Source organism: Amblyomma americanum, chromosome 1 (genome assembly GCF_052857255.1).
Source record: "Amblyomma americanum isolate KBUSLIRL-KWMA chromosome 1, ASM5285725v1, whole genome shotgun sequence".
Classification (NCBI taxonomy): domain Eukaryota; kingdom Metazoa; phylum Arthropoda; class Arachnida; order Ixodida; family Ixodidae; genus Amblyomma; species Amblyomma americanum.
This window is the reverse complement of record NC_135497.1, coordinates 447,034,052-447,058,892: the sequence shown is the minus strand read 5'-3', so window position 1 is coordinate 447,058,892 and position 24,841 is coordinate 447,034,052. Positions and strand designations below refer to the sequence as shown.

At 48.0% G+C, this 24,841-nt stretch overlaps 2 protein-coding genes and 2 long non-coding RNA genes across 4 annotated transcripts in view; 3 read left to right on the top strand and 1 right to left on the bottom strand.

Annotated features, from left to right (window-relative positions):
- Surf4 (Surfeit locus protein 4) overlaps positions 1–2,703 on the top strand; it is a 33,493-nt gene extending 30,790 nt beyond the window's left edge. Inside the window, exon 5 of the mRNA XM_077650590.1 lies at positions 1,280–2,703. Coding sequence (XP_077506716.1) covers positions 1,280–1,546 — 267 coding nt within the window. The 3' untranslated portion in view covers positions 1,547–2,703. The remainder of the gene's footprint in view (positions 1–1,279) is intronic.
- Positions 2,704–11,556: 8,853 nt separating this feature from the next.
- LOC144115952 (uncharacterized) lies at positions 11,557–17,349 on the top strand. The gene has a single exon (XM_077650588.1). The coding sequence runs from the start codon at positions 11,831–11,833 to the stop codon at positions 13,730–13,732; it is 1,902 nt and encodes a 633-aa protein (XP_077506714.1). The 5' UTR covers positions 11,557–11,830; the 3' UTR covers positions 13,733–17,349.
- A 3,211-nt stretch (positions 17,350–20,560) lies between these two features.
- On the bottom strand, positions 20,561–22,106 carry LOC144104266 (uncharacterized). The gene is made up of 4 exons (XR_013308485.1): positions 21,895–22,106; positions 21,653–21,823; positions 21,379–21,569; positions 20,561–20,753 (listed from the first exon to the last, which is right to left on the bottom strand). It is a non-coding gene; the product is annotated as an uncharacterized LOC144104266 (long non-coding RNA).
- Positions 22,107–22,882: 776 nt separating this feature from the next.
- LOC144104257 (uncharacterized) lies at positions 22,883–23,434 on the top strand. Its single transcript, XR_013308482.1, has 2 exons — positions 22,883–22,985; positions 23,069–23,434. It is a non-coding gene; the product is annotated as an uncharacterized LOC144104257 (long non-coding RNA).
- Positions 23,435–24,841: the final 1,407 nt, after the last annotated feature.

Below are 24,841 nucleotides of genomic sequence, written 5' to 3'. Positions count from 1 at the left end.
TGTCTGCGGACCTCTGATGCGCATGCAAGTGGCAGGCATTAACATGGCTGGAGAGCCTTCATCACTAGATCGCAAAATAGTGCGCAACTATCCCAGAGCCCTGAGCAAGGAGTCATGCAGTAGGGTTCACTGGTGGCATACCCAAAGCGCCTTGCATTTTGCCTGTTCCTTTCTGCGCTCTGTGTGGACGTCAAGCTTCAGCACCCGTGTCACACTGCAAAATCTTCTAGACAGTTCGGAAACAAAGCTGCTTTTTTAATGCTACAGATCGAACCATATATCAGCGGACTCATTCATAAGTCAATTCACTCGGGCTCTCATTGAGATTGCGATGTGAGTCGGGAGTCCAGACTCTCATTGAGATCATGATCTGTGGTCTCGCAACAACAGTGTGTGCTTAGAGTTTTGGTTTTTTCCTCCTCTTTTGCTGACAGCGGATGGGAGGAAAGATTTACTGTCGTGACCAAGGGTGATTCCGTTGAAATCAGGAAGACAGCATTTTGTTCCTTTAGTTTACGTGGGTGCAGTAATATGCTGCAAGGGGGTGTCAGAAGCTTTGACAGAGTTTCACCGTGTGTCTGCACAGGAGGCGGGGGTCCATTATTGCGAGTCTTTTATTATTATGCAGCGCATTTCCATGTTCATGTGTGTAGTGACTCGTTAGTTGAAATGAGTAAGTGAGCCCAAATGAGTCGAGAGTTGAGATGAGCGTGTGAGCTCGAATGTGTCGAGAGTCAAAATGAGTGAATGAGTCCAGATGAGCCGTGAGTCATTATGAGTGGTTGACCCTGGATGACTTGTGTAAGTCGGAGTGAGCCTAAGTGAGCTGTGAGCCTAAATGAGCTTGAGTTCATGAGTTCTTGTGAGCTCAGGCCTGTGTGAGTGGGAGTTTTAATGAGCCTATATGTTGACCAAACTTTTGTGAGTGAGCCTGAATGAGCACTTGTGTTTTTGCTGAGGTGCTGTATTAGTTGATTGATTGAAATTCCTTTATTTTGAGAGGAGGGCACAAGGATACTGTGGGGGGAAATGGGGAAAGATAGTTAGTCACATCTCGAGGTCAGTCAATGTACTGTCGATTTGCCAGCACAAAAGATATGAGTGCCGTCGCTCGGCTGCAAGCCCACTCCGGCCACCGGTGCGGCTGCTTTTGGCAAAGACTGCACCTGTCCAGACTAGGTGTGTTGATCCCTGATGGGGGTCAGCCAGTGTTCCCCAGGAAACTGGGTGAGGTGCAGCTAAGATGACTGCGATTGTTTGACTCCCCGTCCCTCTCCAGATGCTGCAGAACCTGGTGGCCACTGCCCTGATGGTCCTGGTTACGGTGGGCTACAAGACCAAGCTGTGCGCGCTGGCCCTGGTGCTCTGGCTGACGGCTGTGAATGTTTGGGTCAATGCGTGGTGGTCAGTTCCCTCATACAAGCCCATGCGTGACTTCCTCAAGTACGACTTCTTCCAGACCATGTCAGTCATTGGGGGCCTGCTCATGGTCGTCTCCCTCGGCCCTGGAGGCGTGTCCCTCGACGAGCACAAGAAGCATTGGTAGAGGCAGTTGTGCCGCGGACATTGTGGCCACGGCTCGCACCCAAGATTCTTGCCTGCTCTCTCTCTCTCTCCCTCGTTACGTAAAGAATGCCGAAAGTGTTGTGGCTGGCAGCTCTTCCCAGAAGCTCTGCTGCTGCATATTTATTTCGTGTTTTTACAGTTCATCCACGGCCATTATTCTTTGGCGGGGGCTTACGGGTTGCCACTGGCAATTCCGCAGTGCAGGAAAAGAAAAATGTTGACTTAATCTGAAATGGAAATAAAATCACTGCGGCAAACAGAGTGGACAGTGGTATGCTGTGAAATAGACCAAGTCAAAACAGGTTATTCAAGCACTGATTAAAACTGTTTCTCAAAGTTATTGTGCATGTGCAGTGAAGTTGAAAAAGAAGACGAGAGTTATAAGGCTGTGAATGCAACTGGCCTATTCTTTGTCTCTGTTGTTGCATGTAGTACTGGCGGTTATAATCAAATGGCAGGTTATGTTGGAACACTATCATTCCACTCTTCTTTTTGTGTATAATCCAAGCCTTTTGCTCAGCTTCCGTCTCGCAAAAATCTGGCAATGTTTGTTTTTACTTTCTCACATATCCAACATCATGTGGGACCAAAGATGCTGCTATTTTCTGGCTTCAGTCTCTGGATTCCGTTTTGCTTTTAAAAAGCCAGTGCCCCATGAGTGATGCACCATTCTAGCGAGATGAAGTGTAGGTACAGTTTGAAAGGTGGGCATAGGAAACTGTTCTGAGGGCATTCTACAGTGCAGTCACTGTGGCTGCTTACAAGCCACGTAAATGGATCTCCTCTAATGCTTGCAGAGTTGCAGGGAAGGTTTGAGGGCACCCTGTTCGTCTTGGTTTCTTAGGCCGACTGATAAGCATGACCCACGGTCTGCAACTTTATACTGAAACTGTGTAAAACTTCACATCTTGAAGCCATCCGCTTTGTTTAGCAGATCTGCATGGCACTTCTGTGTGAAGCCCCTGGCAGTGTGTGGTTTGTTTTGTTGCTGCTGTCCCTCTTGGTGGACGGCACTGCATAGTGCTTATGACCTCTGCATTGATTTCTCACTTCTGTTTGAACTCTCTGATGATGGGCTGTTGTCGCAACCTGTGGGTCATGTGATGAAATAAAGGAAATAAAACGTCATCCAGAAAAGCTTCACGCTCCGAAATGGACATGTGGCCTTGAGCACTAGTGCTGAATACCTGCTCATCTGCATTTATGATGCCATTACAATCACCTTTGGTTCCAGTGCTCAAAACCAGGTAATATTGCACATATAGAGCTTAAGCAGGGACAGGACCTGGCCGTCTTCCAGTACGTGAATGTAGGTTTTATTCTAGTCCGCTTTGGAATCCTGTAGCCTGAGCTCCATGTCACGCGGCTCATGGCTCTTCATCTTTTTTCCGAAATTGCTCACTCTGGGGTCAATCGTGGCAAAATGCTAAAGCAGTATGTGTACTACTTCGAGCATGATAAGGTGCACTTTTCTTTGTATCTCCTGCTGTGCTCGTCAGTTTACTGCCTGGAAATGTTTTCAGGAATTTCAGAGAAATATACTGTAATCCCTCCTTATAACGAAATCGCTTTTCTCGAAATATCGTTTTATTCGAAATTTCTTACGGTCCCGACCCAAACGCATGCGTTTTAGGTCGCATTACTCGAAGCGCACGAAGAGCTTGACCCGCTTAGAGCGAAATGGCGAGCGGAGGCATCGCTGCCGCTGCGGAGACCCTTTTGCGCATGCAGCGTCAAATTATTACAGCCGACGAATTAGTCTCAGGCAGGCACAGAACAGGCCACAAAAGTACCAAACCTACGACCGATGACCTGCCTAGTAGCGAGTGCCCCCAGCTGTTTACAGCGGATGCGAACAGAAGCGCGTCCGAACCGGTCGCAATCGCGTCGCTGGTGTCCCCCGTGATAGAATCCGAACGAAAATAAAATTTTCGTGGCGCTTTGCGATGCCGGAAAACCGCGGTCCCTTGGATGCCGAAAAGTGGCCAAACAAGCGCGGGCAGACTTGCGACGTAGCATTCCATGGGGTGCGGTAGGTGAGCAAAATTTTACCGCTCTAAAAAACATTTCTGGCGCTGAAACGTGCCAAAAAGCACAAAAGAAGTGTCCCTCAGATTATGAGCCCATTAACGCTTGCGAGTAGCGAGCGAGGTGAGCTTGCGGCAACGAACTTAGCTGCTCCCTGGCTGTCGTGGTCGTCGCTAAGCCTAACCGTTTCACAAAACGAGAAGGCGAACCGCAGGTCGCGCTTGCAAGTGTTAACAACGGTGTTGTCGAGTTGCTGCCTGGTCACACGCCCTTTGCCGTGTTCGACGCGAGCAGCTACGTTAAAGGCGCATTTCCGACGTGTTCGGCGCGCGGGCGCGCGTCGCTCACAGTCGGTCGCGCAACGCCGGTTTCGCTGCCCCGGCCGAAGCGCCACCGCCACCCCTTCATACTTCGATGCGCCCAGACGCCACGCGCCGCTCCGCCTTGCGCCGCCAAGGTATCCGCCTTGCGCCGCTTCGGAGACAAGCGATTGCGGGTCGGTAGGCTGGAAACGCTGATTGGCCCAAAAAAAAGTGACGTCACGCCTGTAACGTCATGGTCACGTGATTTTTAATGACGTCATGTTTGGTTGGGGACACATTTTTCCTAGAGTTTTCTCAGAATTCCCCACGTTTGTGACAGCGTGCGCGGGATAAAGAAGCGCATCTTTACCTCCACCCCACCCATTTCGACCACTTTGCCGAGCGGGGTGCAGTTGAAGAACCCTTGCCTAAATGCTCCCGTCATTCACGTTTACACCCAACAAACCCCCACCTCCCCCCCCCCCCCCCCCACGACACTTTCCCGAACTCGGATGTTTTGTCGCCTTTTTTATTTTTATTTTTTGTGTTTGCATGCACACTGCACATGCCTCTACTTAAGCAAACTGCGCCGCTGATTCCACATTGACTATTCCTGCCGAAGAGGCTCCAGGGAAGTGTCCTGCCATGTCTGCGCTTTATTCTGTTTTTTTTTTTACTCGTTATGGCCAGGGGCACGCGAGTAGACGCATCTCCGCGAATCCGCCACCGTCTGTTTCTGTACTCGCCGCCGCTCTGCCTTGAGGGGCGACCATTCTCACCTCCCGCTCCTCGTTTTCCTTTAATTCTTTCTTTTTTTTTCTGCACGCTCCCAGCGGCTTTTCGGTGGACAGGGTGCGACAGCGCGTTTTCTTTTTCTATTTATTACTCTTTCTCCCTTTTCTAGTATTTTTCTTTTCTGTCCATCTTTCCAGCACCCGATTGCTTGTTGCTATTTTCATGTGGCGGACATGTGTGCCAATTACAACTCCTCAAGAACGGGAGGAAGATCGCTGTAACTTCAGTCTTGAGAAAGGACAGGCTCTGTCCGAAATGTCGACTCCAAATAAATCTGTCTAAATGAAGCGTCTTTCAACTTTGCATATATATATATTTAGTTACCCTTGATGTAGTGTCTCTGTACACAAACATACCGCATGATGATGGCATCCGATTCTGGTCGCATCCTATGGAAAACACAAAAACGATGATGCTCCTAGCCAAATTAAGTACCATCGCTGCACTTACTGATCTGGTCCTCAAGCTCCACTTTTTTGAATTCAACAACTTTTACCTACAAACGAGTGGTACCGCTATGGGAACGAAAATGGCCCCAAACTATGCCAACATATATATGCATAGCATTGAATCGGAGTTTATCCGCTCATACCCAACACAAACGGCTTTTTACAAACGCTTCCTAGACAACATATTCATGGTATGGACGAAAACAGAGGACCAATTCATCCAGTTTATTTCAGCATTTAACAACGTACATCCAAACATCTGTTTCACACACCTTTACTCCACCAGTCAAATTAATTTCTTGGACGTCTCAATTCGAATGGAGAAGGGTACCTTAATCACCAGTGTCTATAGAAAGCCCACGGATAGGCAACAGTACCTTCATTAGAAGAGCTGCCACCCACGCCAGCCATCGGATTCAAACGGATCTGCTCACGACCAGAAGACTTCGAAAAAAATTCTAGCCGTATGCGGGAGGCTCTGAGGGACCAATGCTATCCGGCCTCCATTATTGATGATGCCGTTACGAAAGCGGAAGCAACAGATCGTAATGAAATGTTTGGGGATCCCCCATTAGCAACCGCAAATGAACACCGCTCTAATCTCGTCTTAACCTTCGCGAACAACCTTCCTAATGTCAACAAAACTCTAAAAAAAACATTTCAACATAATCGAACAAAACGATCGACTGTCAAAAATTTTTCCAACAGTTCTACTGGTTACCTACAGACTACCAAAAAACATGCAGAATTATGTAGTTCACTCTACTGTCAATAAGTAAAACCCTGTGGTTTGCCTACCTTGCAGGAAGAATCGCTGTCAAGTTTGCCAGCACATGCGGACAACAACACTAGCTCAAAGCACACACTCTAACTTCAAACACTCCATCCGTGAAAACTTGAACTGTGACAGTAGTAACGTAGTACGCATGCTCGAGTGTGGCGATTGTCAGATGCAATACATTGGCCAAACAGAGAATTCCTTCCGAATTAGATTCAACAACCACCGCGCGCACACCAGATCTCTTTCTCTCCTCCCCCTGTCGAAACATCTTTCCCAGGAAGGTCACGAGTTTCACAAACTAAAAGTTACGCTGCTACAGAGCGGCTTCCAAAATACCCGTGAGCGTGAGCAACGAGAGTCATACTTTATATATCAGTTTAATACTGTGCAGGCCGGTATAAATGAAAACCCTGGTACTCTCCACACTTCAGAGATCATAGTCCTAGCCCTACTGAAATTCACAGCACCCGGACTGCATCGCCTGAGGTCATGCCAATTTGCGTGCTTGCTTCCACATGCCGCCCCTCTCCTCCCCCTGCCAGTCTTTCTTGCTCATGACCAGAGAAAACAGTTATGAGAGCAAAGCATATTGCCTATTCCCCCCTCAACTTTTTTATATTTTTTATATATTTGATTTATTTCTTTTTTCCTGCTTTGCAGATAATAGAGCGTGATGCTCCATATAGGGCAGTAACCCATTGCAATAACGCACACTTGGGCGATTTCGCGCCTTCGTTCCCCATTTTCTTTCTGTTACTCTCCCCTCTCTCTCAGTTTTTAGGAAGGAGCCCTCTTTTTGTCTCCGCGACGGAAGGCGGCCGGAGGCACCTTCGACGCATCTTCGCGTTTCGTAACTTCACTTAATTGAGGTCTCCTTCGTTTTAAAATTGCGCTCGTGGCGGGAGGCGTTCCGGAACGACGCTGACCTCCGACGCCGCGCGATTGCAGAATCATCTATAGCTTTGCGCCGGGATGCAGGAAACTCAGGCGCCAGACGCCTCTAAGTAGGTAGAAAACAGTGCCTTCCACTGGTTCCATGGTATTGGTGGCTGATCCGGGGTTTCCAGGAATGTACGAGGGGGCGTAAGATCCCGTGAAACTCATAGTAAAGGTTTACCTCGTCGGCACGTTGTTGTATTGTAGATGCAAGATCGAACGACACTCCGGAGCGAGCGATGTCATGCTGACGCCAAGTTTCCTCCGACCCCCCCCCCCTCTACTTTTCCTGCGTCACGTATACGCGGTGTCAAGCAACATGCATGTGACTGAAACTGAAACTCTGAAGAAGAGAAACGGAAAGTAAGAGAATTGAATTTGAAAATAAGAGAAGAGAAACTGAAACTGCCGCACAGTTCATTACCTGATGGACACAACAGCATCACGTATTGCTTAACGTCTTCATAAAACCACTGTTTGTTCGTCTATAACATTAGCAGCATTAGCATATGTTTGCTATTAATGACACCCAGGTAATGAACATGATTTACCAACTTAAGTAGCGTTGGTTCTGGTGTAACGCACGAATAATTTATTGACATGCCTTTGTGTATACGCCAGAAATTAAATTGTGAAGCAAGCCTTGAAACTGCCTGTGCATTTCTCATAAAAAAAGGAAAAAAATTATCTTGCTTTCATAGCATGCGTGTCATCTATATCAGATGTGATTGTAATCTTGAGCTATAACTTGAAATGACCCATGCTGGCTGCCATGAAAAATCACTTTTTTAATTGTTCAACAAACCTCATAACTCATTTATGTCACGAAAGGAATGAAATGCTTCACTTATGTCTCATTGCTTTGGTACAGTCATGGTTCATTATGCAATGTAAAATCTGATTTAGGAATATTTTGTTACTTGTTGCATGGTTTCTTCCTGAAATTCAGCACATCCGCCAGTGTTGCGTTCCCGCGTGGTTTTCTTTTTTATTAATTGAGTACAGATGAATAGCCACCGGATTCTTCGCCGATCGCCCAGTGTGGGTATGTGCGATCTTTTGATAGGCTAACAACGACAGCAACATTGGCCAGGCTATCAGCTTCCGCAAGTTAGGTTCACGCAAGCTCCGCTTCAGGTTGATCTGATCTCCTTGCAATGAGTTGCTGATACGCAGGCTGACCCCGTCTTCTATTACGACCATATTTACCCGTTCCATGCGAAACATATGCCCGCAAATATCCTAAATGGTCTTCTTTCTGAACACCTACACAATTTTCCTCATCATACTGTTCTCTCCACTGATGCCTCCGGCAGCTGTCAGAAGGCGGCGATTGGGATATTTTCGCAGGATCTGGCTTGGAGCTATTCCGTTCGTATCCCTGATTATACTTCTAAATTCTTCGTAGAGTTTTTGGCTATTGGTTTGGTTCTTCTCAAAATTCCCAGGCATGTAGCACGGGTTCTTATTCTTGCAGACTGCCTTTCAGTTTTAGGCTCTCTCCAAAACTCCGGAAAATCTTTATTGAATCGGCCGCTTAGGTTTTTTGTTCCGTGCACAGTGCGTGAGATCCGCTTTGTCCGGGTACCTGCAGGCATTCGGGTGTCTATTTTAAAGAGGTGGCTGATTTATTGGCAAGGTCAGCTCTCAGCGCTCCTGTAATCTTAAACTATCCCGTCCCTCACCTCATTCTGTTGGAAACTTCACGTTTCCAGTGGTTCCAACATATTTCAGCCAGCTTGAGTGATCCGTTGCTCAATACCGTGGATTTTCACCACTTAAAGTGCCCATGGGATGTCCGGTGGTGTAAATCAAGGCGTTTTGAGGTGTCAATGACGCTTCTGCGATGCAGAATCCCTCACTTAAATTTGTACTTATGCAGATACGGGTTCCCTGCGACAAACCTTTGTGTCTCATGTGGGCAAGTTGAAACATTAGACCATTTTCTCCTCTCTTGCCGGCGGTTGTTCAAGGAAATCAGTATTTGGAGGTCCCTCTTCCAGTCTCTTCCAGTTCTTCTCTCGTTCGGTGCGAGCGCCAAGGAATTCCCGTTAAGCAGTGTTTGTGGCTACCTTCATGGTTACATAAGTGCAACTGATCGGTTACCTTGTTAGCTGTATACAAAATTCTGTCTCATGTCCGAAATGCTTGGTTCTATTCCTGGTAATTCATATTTCTTAAATTTAATTGAATTTTCCTATCTTTATCTTGATTCAGTCTTCTACGCCGCCGCCTCACGTCTTTTTTCCCGTGCAAATACTTCATTGGCAAATCTCCACTGTACCTTGGCCAATCCCCCCCGCGTGGGTATGTGCCATATTTACTGAGGTGAATAAGAAGAGTGTGGACTACAAATACTATCTGTACTTGTGCTCTATGTGTGTTTTTTTTTCTGTTTGCAATGTAAGCCATTACTAGGTGGAAAGGCATGCACGTAATGGACATACCCTGTGCACATGAATGCGGAAAGTTGGCCATGGTTGTCCAAGCATTGCCAACAAAGCAACGGGACCTTCAAGAAACAAAGATAGGGTTGTGACCCCTCACATGCAATGATTTTCATACAATTTGAAAATGTGGCAATATACAGCAGTCCCGTGGTTATATTGTTTCAAAACAAGCCAGCTCATTTAGGGGGAAACATTTTTAGAGGCTGCCAAAAAGGAACATGTCAAAAGTTACACATAGCATCCTGTTTCATTGATGTTGTTTATATGTGTGGTAAACGATATGAACAAGCATCTCTTTGTTGGTTAACTGCATGCTTTGCTATCCACGCACTGTCATGCAGTACATATACACAATCACAGTTCAGTGACTGCAGAGCGGTCTGCAACCAGTAACTTGCAACTATACTATGCAGCAAGCTTCTTTGCACGGTATTTGTTATATTTATCGAACGATGAGATGGAATTGGTATGGCTATTTCTACACAGTGCATTTCCTAAAGATTCCTTTCTGCCATACTGTACTTTTTACCCAAAAAGCATCCTACAGAGTGATTTAAATTGCTACGTATAAAGATGTTTGTAGCAGGTGTGTGAGCCCGAACAAAAAAAATGTTTTAATTTTCCTTAATTCTTAAGTATTCCTGATTATCACGACATGGGCATCTATATGTTGGTACAACTTTTTTCAGGCATTACAACTGATGTACCGATGTGTTTGGTACTAATTCATCTTCAGACCTTTCATGTCTGTTGGGTAAAAAAAAATACGAAATAATAGTTGGCTGCATTAGTTTTCACTGAGATAACTAGCATCACACAGCATGCTCTTGAAATTCCTCTAGCTGTCTGTAATTGGCTTCATTGTATAGCTTCATACTTGTTTAATTTAAACACTGCACACTGCTCTTTTCACCGCACATGGCGACATGGCACGCGGAGCCCCGTGAGAATGGGCGAGGAGGATTCAGAGGTCGGCTGCTACTTCCCTGGAATCCAAACAGCTATAGGCACCTGCAAGTCACGGTTAATTTCGGAAAGGCAGCTTTCCCCGCTTCCTTTCGTCGTCTTGTCCGTCGTGCGTCGCGTGTCGCGGCGAACCCGACAAAGGGGAGGCCATCAACCCCCTTCCCCTCCCCCTCCCCTCCTGAAGCAGAAGAAAGATTCCACAAATAGTTTCCTAGAGAGGTCCTTTTTTTCCCTGCGGTGAACGAGGGGTCAAACGACCGGCCCAAGCAGTGTGAGGCAACGTTCTCTGTTCATTCTAGAGAGGCAAGCTTACACTGCAAAATGAAACCTTGTCTTTCTCTTCCAAATGCAATTTCATTTCATTTTTACAAAATGCAAGTTACATACTACAGAGATGCAAGGGCTAAAAGCTGCTAAAATCAGCTTGACTGGGCCCAAGCGCCTCTGAAATGGCAGTACACGACAAACGCACTTCAAGCAAAAAAAATGTTTACATATACGTATAAAAAGCATTAAAAAAATGTTTACGTGCTTTTAACGCAGCGCTATCCACGTTCTTTTATTGATGACGCCATAAGCAGAGCTTCAAATCTGAACCGTAGCCTAATACTCCAGGGGCACCGAAGAGATAACCGAAATGATTACACTACAAACCTTATTCGCACATTTAACAGTAACGCACCGAACATAAACAGAATTCTTAATAAGCACTTTAATATTCTCCAGCAAAGTCAACGACTATCGAAAATATTTACATGCGCACACCGCGTGATTTACAGGCGTGCCAAAAACATTCAGAACAATCTAGTCCACTCCAAGGAACACAAAACCGCAAAATATGGATGCCAGCCCTGTAGTAAAGATCGCTGCAAAGTTTGCAAGCACATGAAGACTACGTGTTCCGCAACTAGTACGAGGTCAGTTTTCCAGCATTCAATCAACGGCAAGTTTGACTGCGACTCATCAAACATTATTTACCTTCTTGAATGCACTGTGTGTAACCAGCAATACATAGGAGAGACAAACACTGCATTCCGCATTCGATTCAACAACCACCGAGCACACACCAAGTCTCTCCCCAATCTTCCCCTATCCAAGCATGTAAACTCAGAAGGACACCCGTTTGACCAACTAAAAGTAACAATTATTCAAGGGGGCTTCAAAAACAGGCGAGAACGTGAACAACGTGAATTCTATTTTATCCACAAGTTTAATACTATTTAAGAATGTCTTAACGAAAAGCCTGGTATCCTTTCTTTTATGGAGGCCACCAGGGGGCCAGGGAGTGCGGACGTGACTCACGTCGGTTCCGTGGAAAGTTGGTTTGTCTGGTGGAAATTGTGCCGATTCATGGAATAATTGTTTGCCATCACCTGTGGAAAGTCACAAGGGTCATCTGGGTGACATTTTCATGAGCGTGAGTGGACGTTTGAACATTTTATGGCCTTTTTGTGTCGACCATGTTTCCCGCCTAGCTAAGCCTACCGCTAGCGGTAAACGAACGCGGCCGCTCGGCGACAGCCGAAGCCCCCGGCGCTCGCTTCGAAACGCTGTTGCATGACCATGGAGGTGACCGTAGAGGGTACGGAGATTACACCCGAAGAATTGAGAACCTCGGATTGGATCACTAAAGTGGGAAAACATGTTAAAGAACTGCAGGACCTCACGAGAGGCGAACGGCGAGGAGGCAAAGATGGAGACGCCAGATTGGAACGCGGAGCCGAATCCGGAGAGGGCAGAAAGATAGCGGCGGAGGCGAACGCCGCATATAAAAAGCTGGGGCAGAAGAACGCGGAGCGCTCAATTGCGTCGTACCTTCCGCGTTTGCCAGCTAATGACTACAAGATAATTATTCGGCCGAAGAATGGGCTGGCGCTCGCGAAAGTTCCGACTACGAGGTTGAGTGCGGCGGTGCGTATGGCAGCGCAAATTCCATGGGTCAAAGGGCAGGACAAGGACGTGCTGATTCATAACGACAAACAAGGCACCCTGATTTTCAGCACCCCAGACATGGACACTGTCTGGAAGGTGACCAAGATTAAGTCTATCCATATCGACGACGACGAGTACGAAGTCACAGCGTACCTGGCACCGCACGAGGACTGCGGGCGGGGTGTGGTGCACGGCATCGACCCGAAGCTGACCATAGAGGAACTGACAGAGGCCTTCGGTAACCCGAGGAACCCCCCGATACTTGGCGTTAGGAAGATGGGCAACTCCAGTTCGGCGATCGTCATCTTCAAACACGAGACAGTGCCGAGGTGGGTGTACTGTTACGACGTACCCCTAAAGTGCGTGCTCTACAAGAAGCGGTACGAGGTGTGCTACCGCTGTGGCGAGCTAGGACACAGATCGGACGTATGTGTCAGCGCCCAAGTTAAGTGTCTGGGATGCGGAATCATAGCCCCACCCGAGGATCACGTATGCGAGCCCAAGTGTAAATTGTGCGGCAAAGGTCACTTGACAGCAGACCGGAAATGCAAGGAAGCTTTCAGGACCCCTTATACGATAAAGAAGAGGCAATGCGAGGCCAAGCTGGCTATGGAAGTCATGGAAGAGGAAGCGCGGAAGGCGAAGGAGACCGAAGTAGGAAGGAGCCGGTTCGAAAAGCATCAAGGGAGATCCAGGAGTCAGTCAGGAAACCAGAGCGAGTCGAGAGGGAAATCAGAGTCCTTCCCGCGTCTACCGAATCTGCGGGAAGCGGAGAAGCAAAAGAAGGCCCAACCCGGGACTGCGGGCCCCTCCGGAGGCGCTGTCGTCAACAACCCAGCGAGGCCCAAGTCTCCGAGCCGAAAGGTGGGTTGGGTGAGCGAAGCCTCCCAGGATACACGCGATGAAGAAATCTTCCAGATTAAGGAAGAAAATCGATTGCTTACGGCACAGCTCGCAGCGATGAGCAAGCAAATTGAGGAGCTTAGAATAGCGCTTAAGCCTAATGCAGCACCTGCGAAACAATCGCAGATGCCACAAAATCCAGTTGTAAGAGCATCAGAGGAGCAGGGTGCGGCTCAGCCGCCGGCTAAGAAGAGGGCGAAGGAAGTAGAGAAGCCCATAATAGATATGGACACAGAGAAAGTGATAGACATGAAAATAGAACAATTGGAGGCAAAATTTGAGGCCAAATCTAGACAGGACAATGAATGGCGCAAGGCTTTTGAAGAACGCATGTTAGGGATGTTCCAAACCCTCTCAGAGCAGCTGCATCAACGAGATAACAGCGTCGCAGAGCAAATACATCAGAGGGATAATAAGCTCACTGAACAACTTAAGGAAGAATTTGCGAAAAGGGACCGGGCGTACGAACACCTCACCCAACAAGTACTAGGAAACCAGATGAATCAACAAAAGCATTTGTTGGGCGAGTTGGTGTTTACGATGATCCATAACTACAGCGCAAACGACAGGACAGAGATGATGTGGTGTCCCTTCTTCATCTCTGTCCTGTCGTTTGCGCTGTAGTTATGGATCAGATGAATCAGCTGATTGGCAATCATGGCTCACAGATCCAGTAAAACCACCGTTTGGCAATGGAATTGTAGAGGTTTCACGCGCAAGCGTGCTGTCTTGCAGGAATTCCTGAGGAACGGGGACCGACCGGAGCTAATAGCACTACAAGAATGCGGCAGAAAAGCAAAATTGTCGGGGTACAAATCATACGTAGGCGAGGGTGAAAACACGCAGGTGGCCACCCTAGTCAAACGAAACATCACGGCGGTGCAGCATAACATCGGGAGTACAGAAATAGACCATGCTCTCGTAGAACTGATACCGCGAAGAAAGAGAGAAAGTAGCTTGTTCGTATTAAATGTCTACAGTTCTCCCAAACAAAGGAAATGTGAATTCGGGGATCTCTTCGCAACGACGCGACGTAAGATAAAGAACAACCCGCTGTTGATCGTGGGGGACTTCAATGCTCACCATTCGGCATGGGGATATAAACAGGCTTCAATCAAGGGCAGGAAATTGTGGGACGACATACAGACTCATAATCTGGATTTGATAACCGACCCGCTGCAACCCACAAGGAAGGGAAATAGTGTCGCGAGTGACACAACACCTGACCTCACCTTGACGGGGAGCGGCACTAGAGCCACGTGGTGCAATACAAACGAGGATCTGGGAAGCGATCACAAGATCATAGAAGTGGTGGTAGAAGGAGGCCCGACAATTCCCGGGAAACGGAAGGTAGAGGCCGTAAATTGGGATGCTTTCAGGGCACTCAGGGACAACCCGGCTCCCGTCTCTGACATTGCGGAATGGAGCGATGGGGTGGTACGGTCTGCTAAAGAGGCCACCGAAGCGGTGGAAATCGAGGGGGACAATGAAGCCGTAGACAGGAGATTAATAAATCTCTGGAGGAAAAAGAAAGGGTTGGAGGATCGACTTCGACAAAGGAGATGGGATCGGAATCTCAGGAAACAGATAGCGGCTTTAAACAGAGAAATTGAAGAGCACGCAATCGCACTCACGAAGCAGAATTGGGGGAACGTCTGCGATCAGATGGAGACGAATATGAGTACCGCACGAACGTGGCGACTTCGCCACCTCTTAGATCCGGATAGCACAAAGTCAGCGTCCAAACAACAGCTGGAAAGACTGGCGCATCAGTTTGAAGGCACTAAGAAGGAACTATTAGAAGAAGTTCGCAACAGGTACATAAATCCCGCCGGACCCGAACCCCTCCCGGACTATGAAGGGGGAGAGAATTCGGAATTAGACGCCCCGCTCTCCCTGGCAGAAGTCAGAGCGGAGATTAATCGCCTGCGGACTAAGTCAGCAGCGGGGCCGGATAGAGTGAGCAACAGAATGCTTCGTAATTTAGACGACAGGTCCATCGCCAACATCGCAACGTACATGCAGGAGTGCTGGGAGAAAGGGACGATACCACAGGAGTGGAAACTCGCAAATCTCATTTTCATTCCCAAGTCGGGGAAGAAACTGGGCCTCGAGAACCTCAGGCCGATATCGCTCACCTCCTGCGTGGGTAAGCTTATGGAACATGTCGTTCAGACGCGGCTCAGTAGGTACATAGAGGACAATGGGCTATACCCAGACACCATGATCGGCTTCCGACCAAAGCTGTCGGCATGCGACGTGATGCTGCAACTCAAGGACCAAATTATAGAAAAGCAAACCCGAGACACGAAAGTGATTGTGGGGTTGGATGTGGCAAAGGCATTTGACAACGTGAGGCACGTGTCGATCTTAGAGAATCTGAACTCACTAAATGTAGGTAAGAGAGTGTATAGTTACATCAAGGACTTTCTTACGAACAGGAAAGCCACTCTCAAGATAGGGGAAGACTCCATCGAGGACATTATACTTGGTAACACAGGAACGCCGCAAGGCTCGGTGTTATCACCGACCCTCTTCAACATTGCGATGTTGAGACTCCCCGAACTGTTGGCGGACATTGAGAATTTAAACCACACAATATACGCGGATGACATAACATTATGGATAAATAAGGGGAGTGACGGACAAATTGAAAGCTCTCTGCAAAAAGCAATTGACATCATTGAAGAGTACCTGAAACCCAAGGGACTTAAATGCTCGGCCGAAAAGTCGGAAGCACTGTTCCTGATGCCCCCTGGAAAACGGCGGCTTCACCAAAAGCACGAGGCAGACATCCACCTGTATGTCAATGGCGGAGAGATCCCCGCGGTTGACAGTATCCGCGTCCTCGGGCTAAGGATTCAGGCGAATCGGAAGAATCATGAAACGCTTGCTAGGTTAGAAGCTAGTGCAAATCAGACGTGTCGCCTTATCAGAAGAATAGCGAACAGGCACGCTGGGATGAAGGAGGCGAATCTCTTGAGACTCGTGCAAGCCTTCGTAATCAGTAGGATAGTGTACGTGGCACCCTACCTGAAACTCAACGGAGCGGAACGGAACAAGCTCGAAATCATTATCAGGAATAGTGTCAAGGTCGCACTCGGCCTACCCCCGAACACATCCACCGAGAGACTTATGAAGCTAGGGGTCTCCAACACTCTCGCGGAGCTCATTGAGGCTGCCCTTACCGCTCAGCATCAAAGGCTACTCGGTTCTGAAACGGGGAGGAAAATTTTAGAGAGATTGGGCTACGAGCCCAAGCATGAACATGTCCGCTCACGAGACATACCACGACAAATCAGGGACAAGATTAAAATCCCTCCGCTGCCCAGAAACATGCACCCCGCCTTTCACGAAGGCAGGCGCAAAGACAGGTCAGAAGCATTACATGCTAGGTATACAGGTCGACAGGACGTCCTGTATACGGACGCTGCAATATATGAGAGCAAAGCCGCACACGCGGCTGTGGCGGTTAAGGAAGACGGAACCCCGGTGGCGTGCTGCACAGTCAGTGGTGTCAAGACAGTAGAAGCTGAGGAAGTGGCGATAGCCTTAGCCGCCAGCCAAGGAGGGGTCAAGGTGGTCATTAGCGATTCAAAAAACGCTGTGAGAAATTACGAATCGGGGAGGGTGACGGAGACTGCCATCCGTATATTAAGCAGGGAAGGAGGACCCAGAGAACTGGTTCTGCTCGTTTGGGCACCAGCTCACCAAGGACTTAAAGGGAACGAGGAGGCTCATTCGGTCGCCCGAGGTCTCACTTACCGGTCGACCCCTGGGACCTCCCAAATCTCTGGAAGTACAAACAGCACAGAGGATATGCGCGCATACCAGGAAATCACACAATATTACAGACTAAATCGTCAGATTTATCCGGGAGCGGACAAAACGCTCAATAAAAAAGAGGAGGTTCTTTGGAGGAAATTACAGACAGGGGTTTTTCCCAACCCAGTACTCTACAGCAAGTGGCATCCTACAGTATTCAGGTCAAAGTGCAAATTTTGCGATCAGCCAGCAAATCTGGTCCACATGGTGTGGACGTGCCCGGCTAAATATGATAGCTCACGCACTATACAATCCTGGGAGGCTTTGCTCCGCAGCCCAGACCCCAACGTCCAGCAAGACATCATCGGTCAAGCCCTTGCTGCTGCTGTATCCCAAGGGATCCCGGCCGACGGCTAGGGCCGACAGGGGAGATGGACATCTCTCCTGGCGTTCATTGACTGGCGTTACAATAAAGTTGTTTCTCTCTCTCTCTCTTTCTTTTATTCACGACCTCCAAACAAAATAATACTGCACCTCTCGTTAATTGGCTAACTCAGATATACCCTTTATAACTCCTAGTGTATATCCCAGGCAATCGTACCCCTCCTTACTTACACTATCCTGCCTCGTGCAGTATTAATAGGCTTTGACGTTCTTTCCTTACTTTTTTCCGACAATTTAGAAATCTTTGTACACAGCTAGCCCAGCCCTCCTCCACTACAACCAAGTATTCCCGACGAAGTCGGTTCAACGACCCGCCCAGGGAGAGGGGTGCACCGTTCAGTGAAACCCAGACCCCCTGAGTAAGTTCTTACACATGTGCTCGTTAACGTAGCCCACTCCTTCCTTAACGTTCTAGCCCTCGGCTCACCGGAAATTAGTGAGATCCCCCCAAAAGGCGCCTGGTTTGGCCTGTTTGTCGCTGCCAGTGTCATTTGCGCAGCGGCGCCTCTTTGGCCACGCATCTGCAGCGGCGCCCATCTTTGTGTTTGTGCATTTTGTTTGTGTCTTGTTTGCACGTTTTGCTTTCGTACGCCTGTGGTTGCCGCGCTGCCCATGTCCCCCGCACCGTCTTCCTCTCCCTTTCTCTCGTTTCGCCATCTCCTTTTTTTACCCCGTCCTTCCTTACTAGAATAGTTCCCCCCCTCCTTTTTTTTTCTTTTCTTTCTATTTTTTGCTTCCTCCCCTAATCTTGTCCCTGTCTGCTCCCCACACCCCTATCTTTACTTTTTTTACTTTTTTGTCAATTTTTTGAACTGCAATGAAAACAATGAGCATGTATGTTCACTTACAATAGTTTACAGACGCATGAAAACAAAGAGAAGACCCGAGAAAAATAAAGAGAAAAGAAACACTCAATAGGCATACATGGCACCGGCAGACAACAAAGGAACATTAAATGCAACCTGGCTATATATTAACAAAATACATTTTTAACTCGCTTGGTTTAACACTATCCAAAACTTTGTGCGTATTAAGAGTGCTCGGTAAATTGTGTTCAAGCGTTTGTAGTTTATAATTAATTCGAAAATATGGAATATACCAGAGATCGGTATTTCAGGTGTAGAGTCGATTCGAAGTGGTCCTTAAATGTGTAGTACGTATTAAGAAATCTCTATAAGCAGGAGAAGATTGGTAAAAGAACCTCAAAATGCGAAAAACATATATATGTTCAAAACGAATGATGTTATAATTTCTTAAAGCAGTTTGCGTTGGAGAGACAGATAAGGAAGGTTTGCAATGTAGCGGATCATTTTCTTCTGCAGAACCTGTATTTTTATCACATTTGTTTTTGTGGTGTTGCCCAAACAGAGTTATGGAACCGAAAAGAGCATGATAAATTTGAATTTTCACGTGAGTGGGAAGGAGCCATCGACATCGTATTAGAACACCTGCTACTGAAGAGAGCTTTTTGCAGATATTTTCCACATGTCGATCCCACCTGAGATGCGACGAGAAAGTAACTTCAAGGATTTTGTGGCTGTCTACAATTTGAATTTCTTGACCTGCGTATTTAGGAGCGCGTTGTAGTTCGACTGGCTTGTTCCTTGCACGGAAAATCATTACCTTTGTCTTTGTAGGGTTTATTTGTAGGCAATTAGAAGAGCACCAGTTCTATAGTTTCGTAAGGATTACGTTGCACTCTTCAATTAACTTGTTTATGTCGTGACCAGGGATTAGTAAACTGCTATCATCGGCGTATATAATAAATTTCGCTTTGTCATAAATATGACCAATGTCATTTATAAGATGTTAAAAAGCATCGGGCCCAGAATGCTGCTTTGAGGCACACCATTTCGTACCGCCAAAAAAGAAGACTGATGGTTGTGGATATAGACAGATTGTTTTCGATTTTGCAGGTATGATTTCATGAGGTCTAAAGGTGTTCCACGAACTCCGTTTTGAGAAAGTTTGAGTTAAAATTTGATGGTTTAGGGAATGGAAAGCCTTACTAAAATCAATGAAGTGTCCGACAGTGAAAATACCTGCTTCAGTGTTTTGCAGGATACATTCCTTAAGTGATGACAAAGCCGTTTCCGTCGACTTTCCCCTTCGGAAGCCAAATTGAGCATCAGACAGGATTTGTTTTGCATTAAAAAAGTTCACTACACGGGAAAAGGTTACTTTTTTCAAGCCCTTTGAAAAGACTGGAATCACAGATATTGGTCTATAATTGGACACTACATCTTTATCCCCCCCTTTAAACACAACTGTCACTCTTGCTTTCTTCATTTATTTCGGGTAAACTCCCGTTTCAATTAACAAATTGAAGATGTATGCAAGCACAGGTGCAATATATGATAGTACATATTTGACTGGTTTTATCTGAATTTTGTCAACATCTAAGGCTTTGCTATTATTCAAATTCATAAAGGTCTCATTGGTGGGCTCAAGGAAAAGGCTTTCGAAAGGGGCTACAAGATGAAGGAACTTCAGGTAGATGCATCATAGGTAAATGGGTGGTTAAAAAATTGCTGTTTAAATGGCCAGCAAGAGCCTGACCGGATAATTCAGAGCCCTTATAGATTATTCCTTCAGCTGGTGCATTTACCGTATTGCGACGTAACAAGTTATCTACAACTTTCCACACAGTGTCTGAAGTTTTCATTCTAACATCAGAGAACAGTTTTTGATGATACACAGTCTTAGCACGCTTAAGCTCAGCATTTAGATTATTTCTTGTTTTTTTTTATTAAGAGATTCAAGAGAGCGATTATTTAAAAAGGCATGGTACTTGTTTTTGCTCTTTATCATTCTTCTGAGCTCTGGCGTGATCCATGGTTCTCTTATTCGTTTAGACTGCTTAATGTTCTTGATATATTTCTACAAAAACCTTGATAAACGCTGAATATGCATTATTTGAGTCCTATATAGAATAACTAGGACTCCCACCCAAAACCATTTCAGTTTATCTGGGTACCCCCAACCTTCTTTTATTTGCGTGTAACTCCAGCCCCTCTTCACCTGTGCCATTGTAGCCGCTTTTGTTTCTCAAGTACCATCTTGATATTAGCAGTTCCTAATTCAAGCCTTCTGCATGGTTTGAAGGACCTATTTAATTGGAAATGAGAACACGTGCACAGGGTGGAAAGCGTGTGATCTGCCAGAAACACTGAGGCGGCCCGAGAAGGGCCTTTATTAAGGTTGACAGCCGTTTTGTGCCTCTTCACCTGGCAGCGACGACACAGCGTGTGCGGTCCCCATGGTTTTGCCCCAGCTGTCGAAGCAATCCTCGGGCACGACCTTCGACATCTGATGTTTTTATTTAAAAAACACATGGACCAAAGTCGTGCTGTATGCAGTGCGATCGCCATGTGGTTCCACTGACGGCGAACAATCATCCACCTACCCCGGCTCTTTGGACAGATTCAGGAAACGACTGAAAAGAACAAAAGTAACGAGCAAACAAGTTAGAACGCAAAGAAACGAAGGCGCTCTGCGCTAATACTGTAGCGAGGTCTAATATGTAAATTTCACGGCTGGCGTCGATTTCTACAAAGCGCGGGTAGTCTCTACGGAAATAAACAAAGGCGCACTGGAGCTGGGTAAGTCTGCAGCTACAAGCACGAGTTTTTTGTCTCTACCGCCGATTTCCACACCGCGCGATCGTCTTAACTCTTCTTGGACTTGCTGTTGAAGCTGACAGCGATCATAAAAATTAAGGCCACCGACTGTAGTGACAGAGGCTTGCCATTGAAAGGAACAAAGCCGTGCACTTTGTCAACCAGGCCACGAGGCCTTGCGCGAGTTTTAGATCCGACTTGGACAAAGCGCGAGACGGCGCGCGCTTCTAACGCTTGCCGACGCAAAGAAACAAAGGCGCGCTGCGCTGGGATAATGCTGTAGCGAGGTCTAATATGTAAATTTTCACAGCTGCCGTCGATTTCGACAAGGCGCGAGAAGTCTCTAAGGAATTAAACAAAGCTGCACTGCACTGGGTGAATGCTGGAAACTTAGGCCAGGCGCGATTTCCACAATGCGCGAGTCGGAACTTCTGGACTTACCGTTACAGCTGATAGCGATCCTAAAGGGCAGATTGTAGTGGCAGAATTATCGTGGCCACTTTTACCCTGGACTTGCCACTGCAAAGGAACAAAGGCGCACTGGGGTCGATGCCCTGGCGTCTCGCCACGTGGTATCGGTCCGCGGCAAATAAGGACAGCATCGGCTCGCCAGAAGCATCTAGGAAACGATGCTGCAAAAAAAGTTACGTTACAAGCGCCGCAATTTGGCGAGTTCTGCACGAGAAAACTTGCGAAAACGTTGTTCAACCCTTACCTCGTGATTGAGAACGTGCACGCCCGACAAGCGCTTCATCGTGGCTGTCAGACGGCGGTTCAGATGGCGACGCCGGCGGTCCTCAAACCGCACCTTATGTGGGTCGTCGTAATGGAGTTGAAAAATTTTGAACACCAGCACGACGTGCTCCTGCAGCAGGAAAACGAGGTCCTGGAATGCGCAAGGCATGTAGGTAAGCGGTACAGCACTTCATGAAGCGAAATTTGAGATAAAATGCGTACCTTTATGTCGCTGGCGATTTCTCGCGGGTCAGCGCCTTTTGGGGGTCGTCGCAATGTCGTGGAAGCAAGAACTGTACAGAAATTTCAGCTGGCTGCGCCGACGAGCGCACCACGCAAAAAAAAAGCCATACCTGGACAGCTTCCGAAACGCGCGCGCCGCCCCCTACGCTCACGAAGAGAATGCCCGCAGACCACGCACGCCCGGCGGCCGGCCGGCCGGCCCTAGCGATTCCCTAGGCACTCTAGGGACAGGCCGAGAGAGGTGCGGCGACCCCACATCCGGTTGAGAACGAGGGCGAAGCGAAAAAACGTCACGCAGACACGCATCGCACCGACCAATCGGCGTTTCCAGCCCACCGACCCGCAAACGCTTCTGTCTGCGTGACGTTTTTTCGCTTCGCTCTCATTCTCAACCGGATGTGGGGTCGCCGCGCCTCTCTCGGCCTGTCCCTAGAGTGCCTAGGGAATCGCTAGGGCCGGCTGGCCGGCCGCCGCGCAGCATGGCATTCGGTTCGTGGGGCTCGGCAGCAGCGCCTTTTTCGGGAGCTGTCCAGCTATGGCTTTTTTGCGTGGTGTGCTCGTCGGCGACAGCCAGCTGAAATTTTTGTGCAGTTCTCGCTTGCGGCATTCGCCGGTAGTGAGAACATGCACTTTCAGCTTTAGCGGCCACGACGCAATCAGCCTAGCTGAAATAATTCCCGAGACATGCTTTCGGCGCGCCGATTTTGTGGTCCTATATGTTGGCGGCAACGATCTCGACAGAGGAGATGACCCGCGAGAAATCTCCAGCCACATAAAGGTACGCATTTTATCTCAAATTTCGCTTCCAGCCACATAAAGGTAGGCATTTTATCTCAAATTTCGCTTCATGAAGTGCTGTACCGCTTACCTACATGTCTTGCGCATTCCAGGACCTCGTTTTGCTGCTGCAAGAGAACGTGGCCAGTGTCGTGCTGGTCTTCAAAGTCTTGCCACGCCATTCCGATGAGCCACGTAAGGCGCAATTTGAGGACCGCCGGCGTCGCCAGCTGAACCGCCGTCTGTCAGCCACGCTGAAGCGCTTGTCGGGCGTGCACATTCTCAACCCCGAGGTAAGGGTTGAACAACATTTTCGCAAGTTTTCTCGAGCAGAACTCATCAAATTGCGGCGCTTGTAACGTAACTTTTTTTGCAGCATCGTTTCCTGGATGCTTCTGGCAAGCCGATGCTGTCCTTGTTTGCCGCAGACCGATATCACGTGGCGAGAGACCGGGGCATCGACCAGATGTCAAAGATTATCGTCGCGGCCCTCGTCAAGATCTACGGACCAGGGATAGCGTCGGCTTCAAGGGCAAGACCAGGAGAGGTGTACGTCGTGCACCGGTGTCGTCGGTGCGGAACCAAAGGGCACAAGACGGACCACTGCTGGGCCTACTGCTCACCGCGCCGCCACGCCGCTGCAGGTCGCGGTTGAAGTGCTCTTGCAAACGGCCCTTTTTAGGGCCACCTCATTGTTTCCTGGCAGATCGCGAGCGTCCTGTTTCGTGCCCGTATTCCCTCTGTCGAAATCGACGCCAGACATAAAAATCGCGCAGTGTGAGCTAGTAAATCGCTGGTAGAGACAAAAACTCGTGCTTGTATACAGACTTACCCATCTCCAGTGCGCCTTTGTTTATTTCCGTAGGCACTACTCGCGCTTTGTAGAAATCGACGCCAGCCGCGAAATTTTACATGTTAGACCTCGCTACAGCATTAGCGCAGCGTGCCTTCGTCTCTTTACGTTCTAACTTTTATGCAGCGCACCTTTGTTTGCTCGTTACTTTTGTTCTTTTAAGTCGTTTCCTGAATCCGTCCAAAGAGCCGGGCTAAATGGATGATTATGGAACCACATGGCGATTGCACTGCATACAGCACGACTTTGGTCCCTGTGTTTTTAAATAAAAACATCAGATGTCGAAGGTCATGGTCGTGTCCGAGGATGGCTTCCACAGCTGGGGCCTAACCATAGGGACCGCACAAGCTTTGTCGTCGTTGCCAAGTGGAGAGGCCCAAGATGGCTGGCATCCTTAATAAAGATCCCTTCTCGGGGCCGCTTTAGTGTTTCCTGGCAGATCACGCGCTTTCCACCCTGTGCACATGCTCTCATTTCCAATTAAAAAGCTCCTTTAAACCCTGCAGAAGGCATGAATTAGCAAGTGCTAATAACAAGATGTTGCATGGTACTTGAACAATAGCGGCTACAATGACAAAGGTGAAGAAGTGCTGGAGTTACACGGAAATAAAAAAGGTTGGGGGTGCCCACAAAGCAACCTGAAATGGTTTTGGACAGGACTCCTAGTTAATTGCATTTGGAAGAGAAAGACAAGGTTTAATTTTGCAGTGTAAGCTTGCTTCTCTAGAATGAACAGAGAACGTTGCCTCACACTGCTTGGGCCACCTTCCTTGACCCCATGAAAAAAAAACAGGATGCCTCTGGGAAACTATTTGCGGAATCTCCGCCCCCCCCCCATTCAGGAGGGAAGGGTGGGTGGGGGGGGGGGGGTGACGGCCTCCTCTTTGTCGGGCTCGGCGCGACGCACGATGGACAAGACGGCGAAAGGAAGGGGGCTGTCAGTGACACATGTTCCGCGCTCTTCGCTTCGCCAGCGTACAGGTCCCTTCGACAGCCTGAAATGCCTTCGGTGGGCATCGTCACGCATGTCGAAAGGATTGTCATGCACGTGCGACCGCCGGTAACATTCCTTGCAAGCTTATTTATTGCCGTGAAAATCACGTCCGCCCCGTATCTCGCCCCAATTTTTTTGAGCCGGTGTGAAATTCAATGGATGTATGGAATGCCCACCACTTGTCTACGTCCACCGTCCTCTTTTTCACTAGCATGGGCCTCCCTCCTTTGAACAGGATCCTTTCGGAGATCTGAGCCAACTCAGATCAGGATACCCGGGTTCTTTCAGCCTCTCTACCTGCC

What these genes read in the sequence shown, in the direction of transcription:
- LOC144115952 (XM_077650588.1), top strand. Translation starts at nt 11,831, where the DNA reads ATGACCATGGAGGTGACCGTAGAGGGTACGGAGATTACACCCGAAGAA.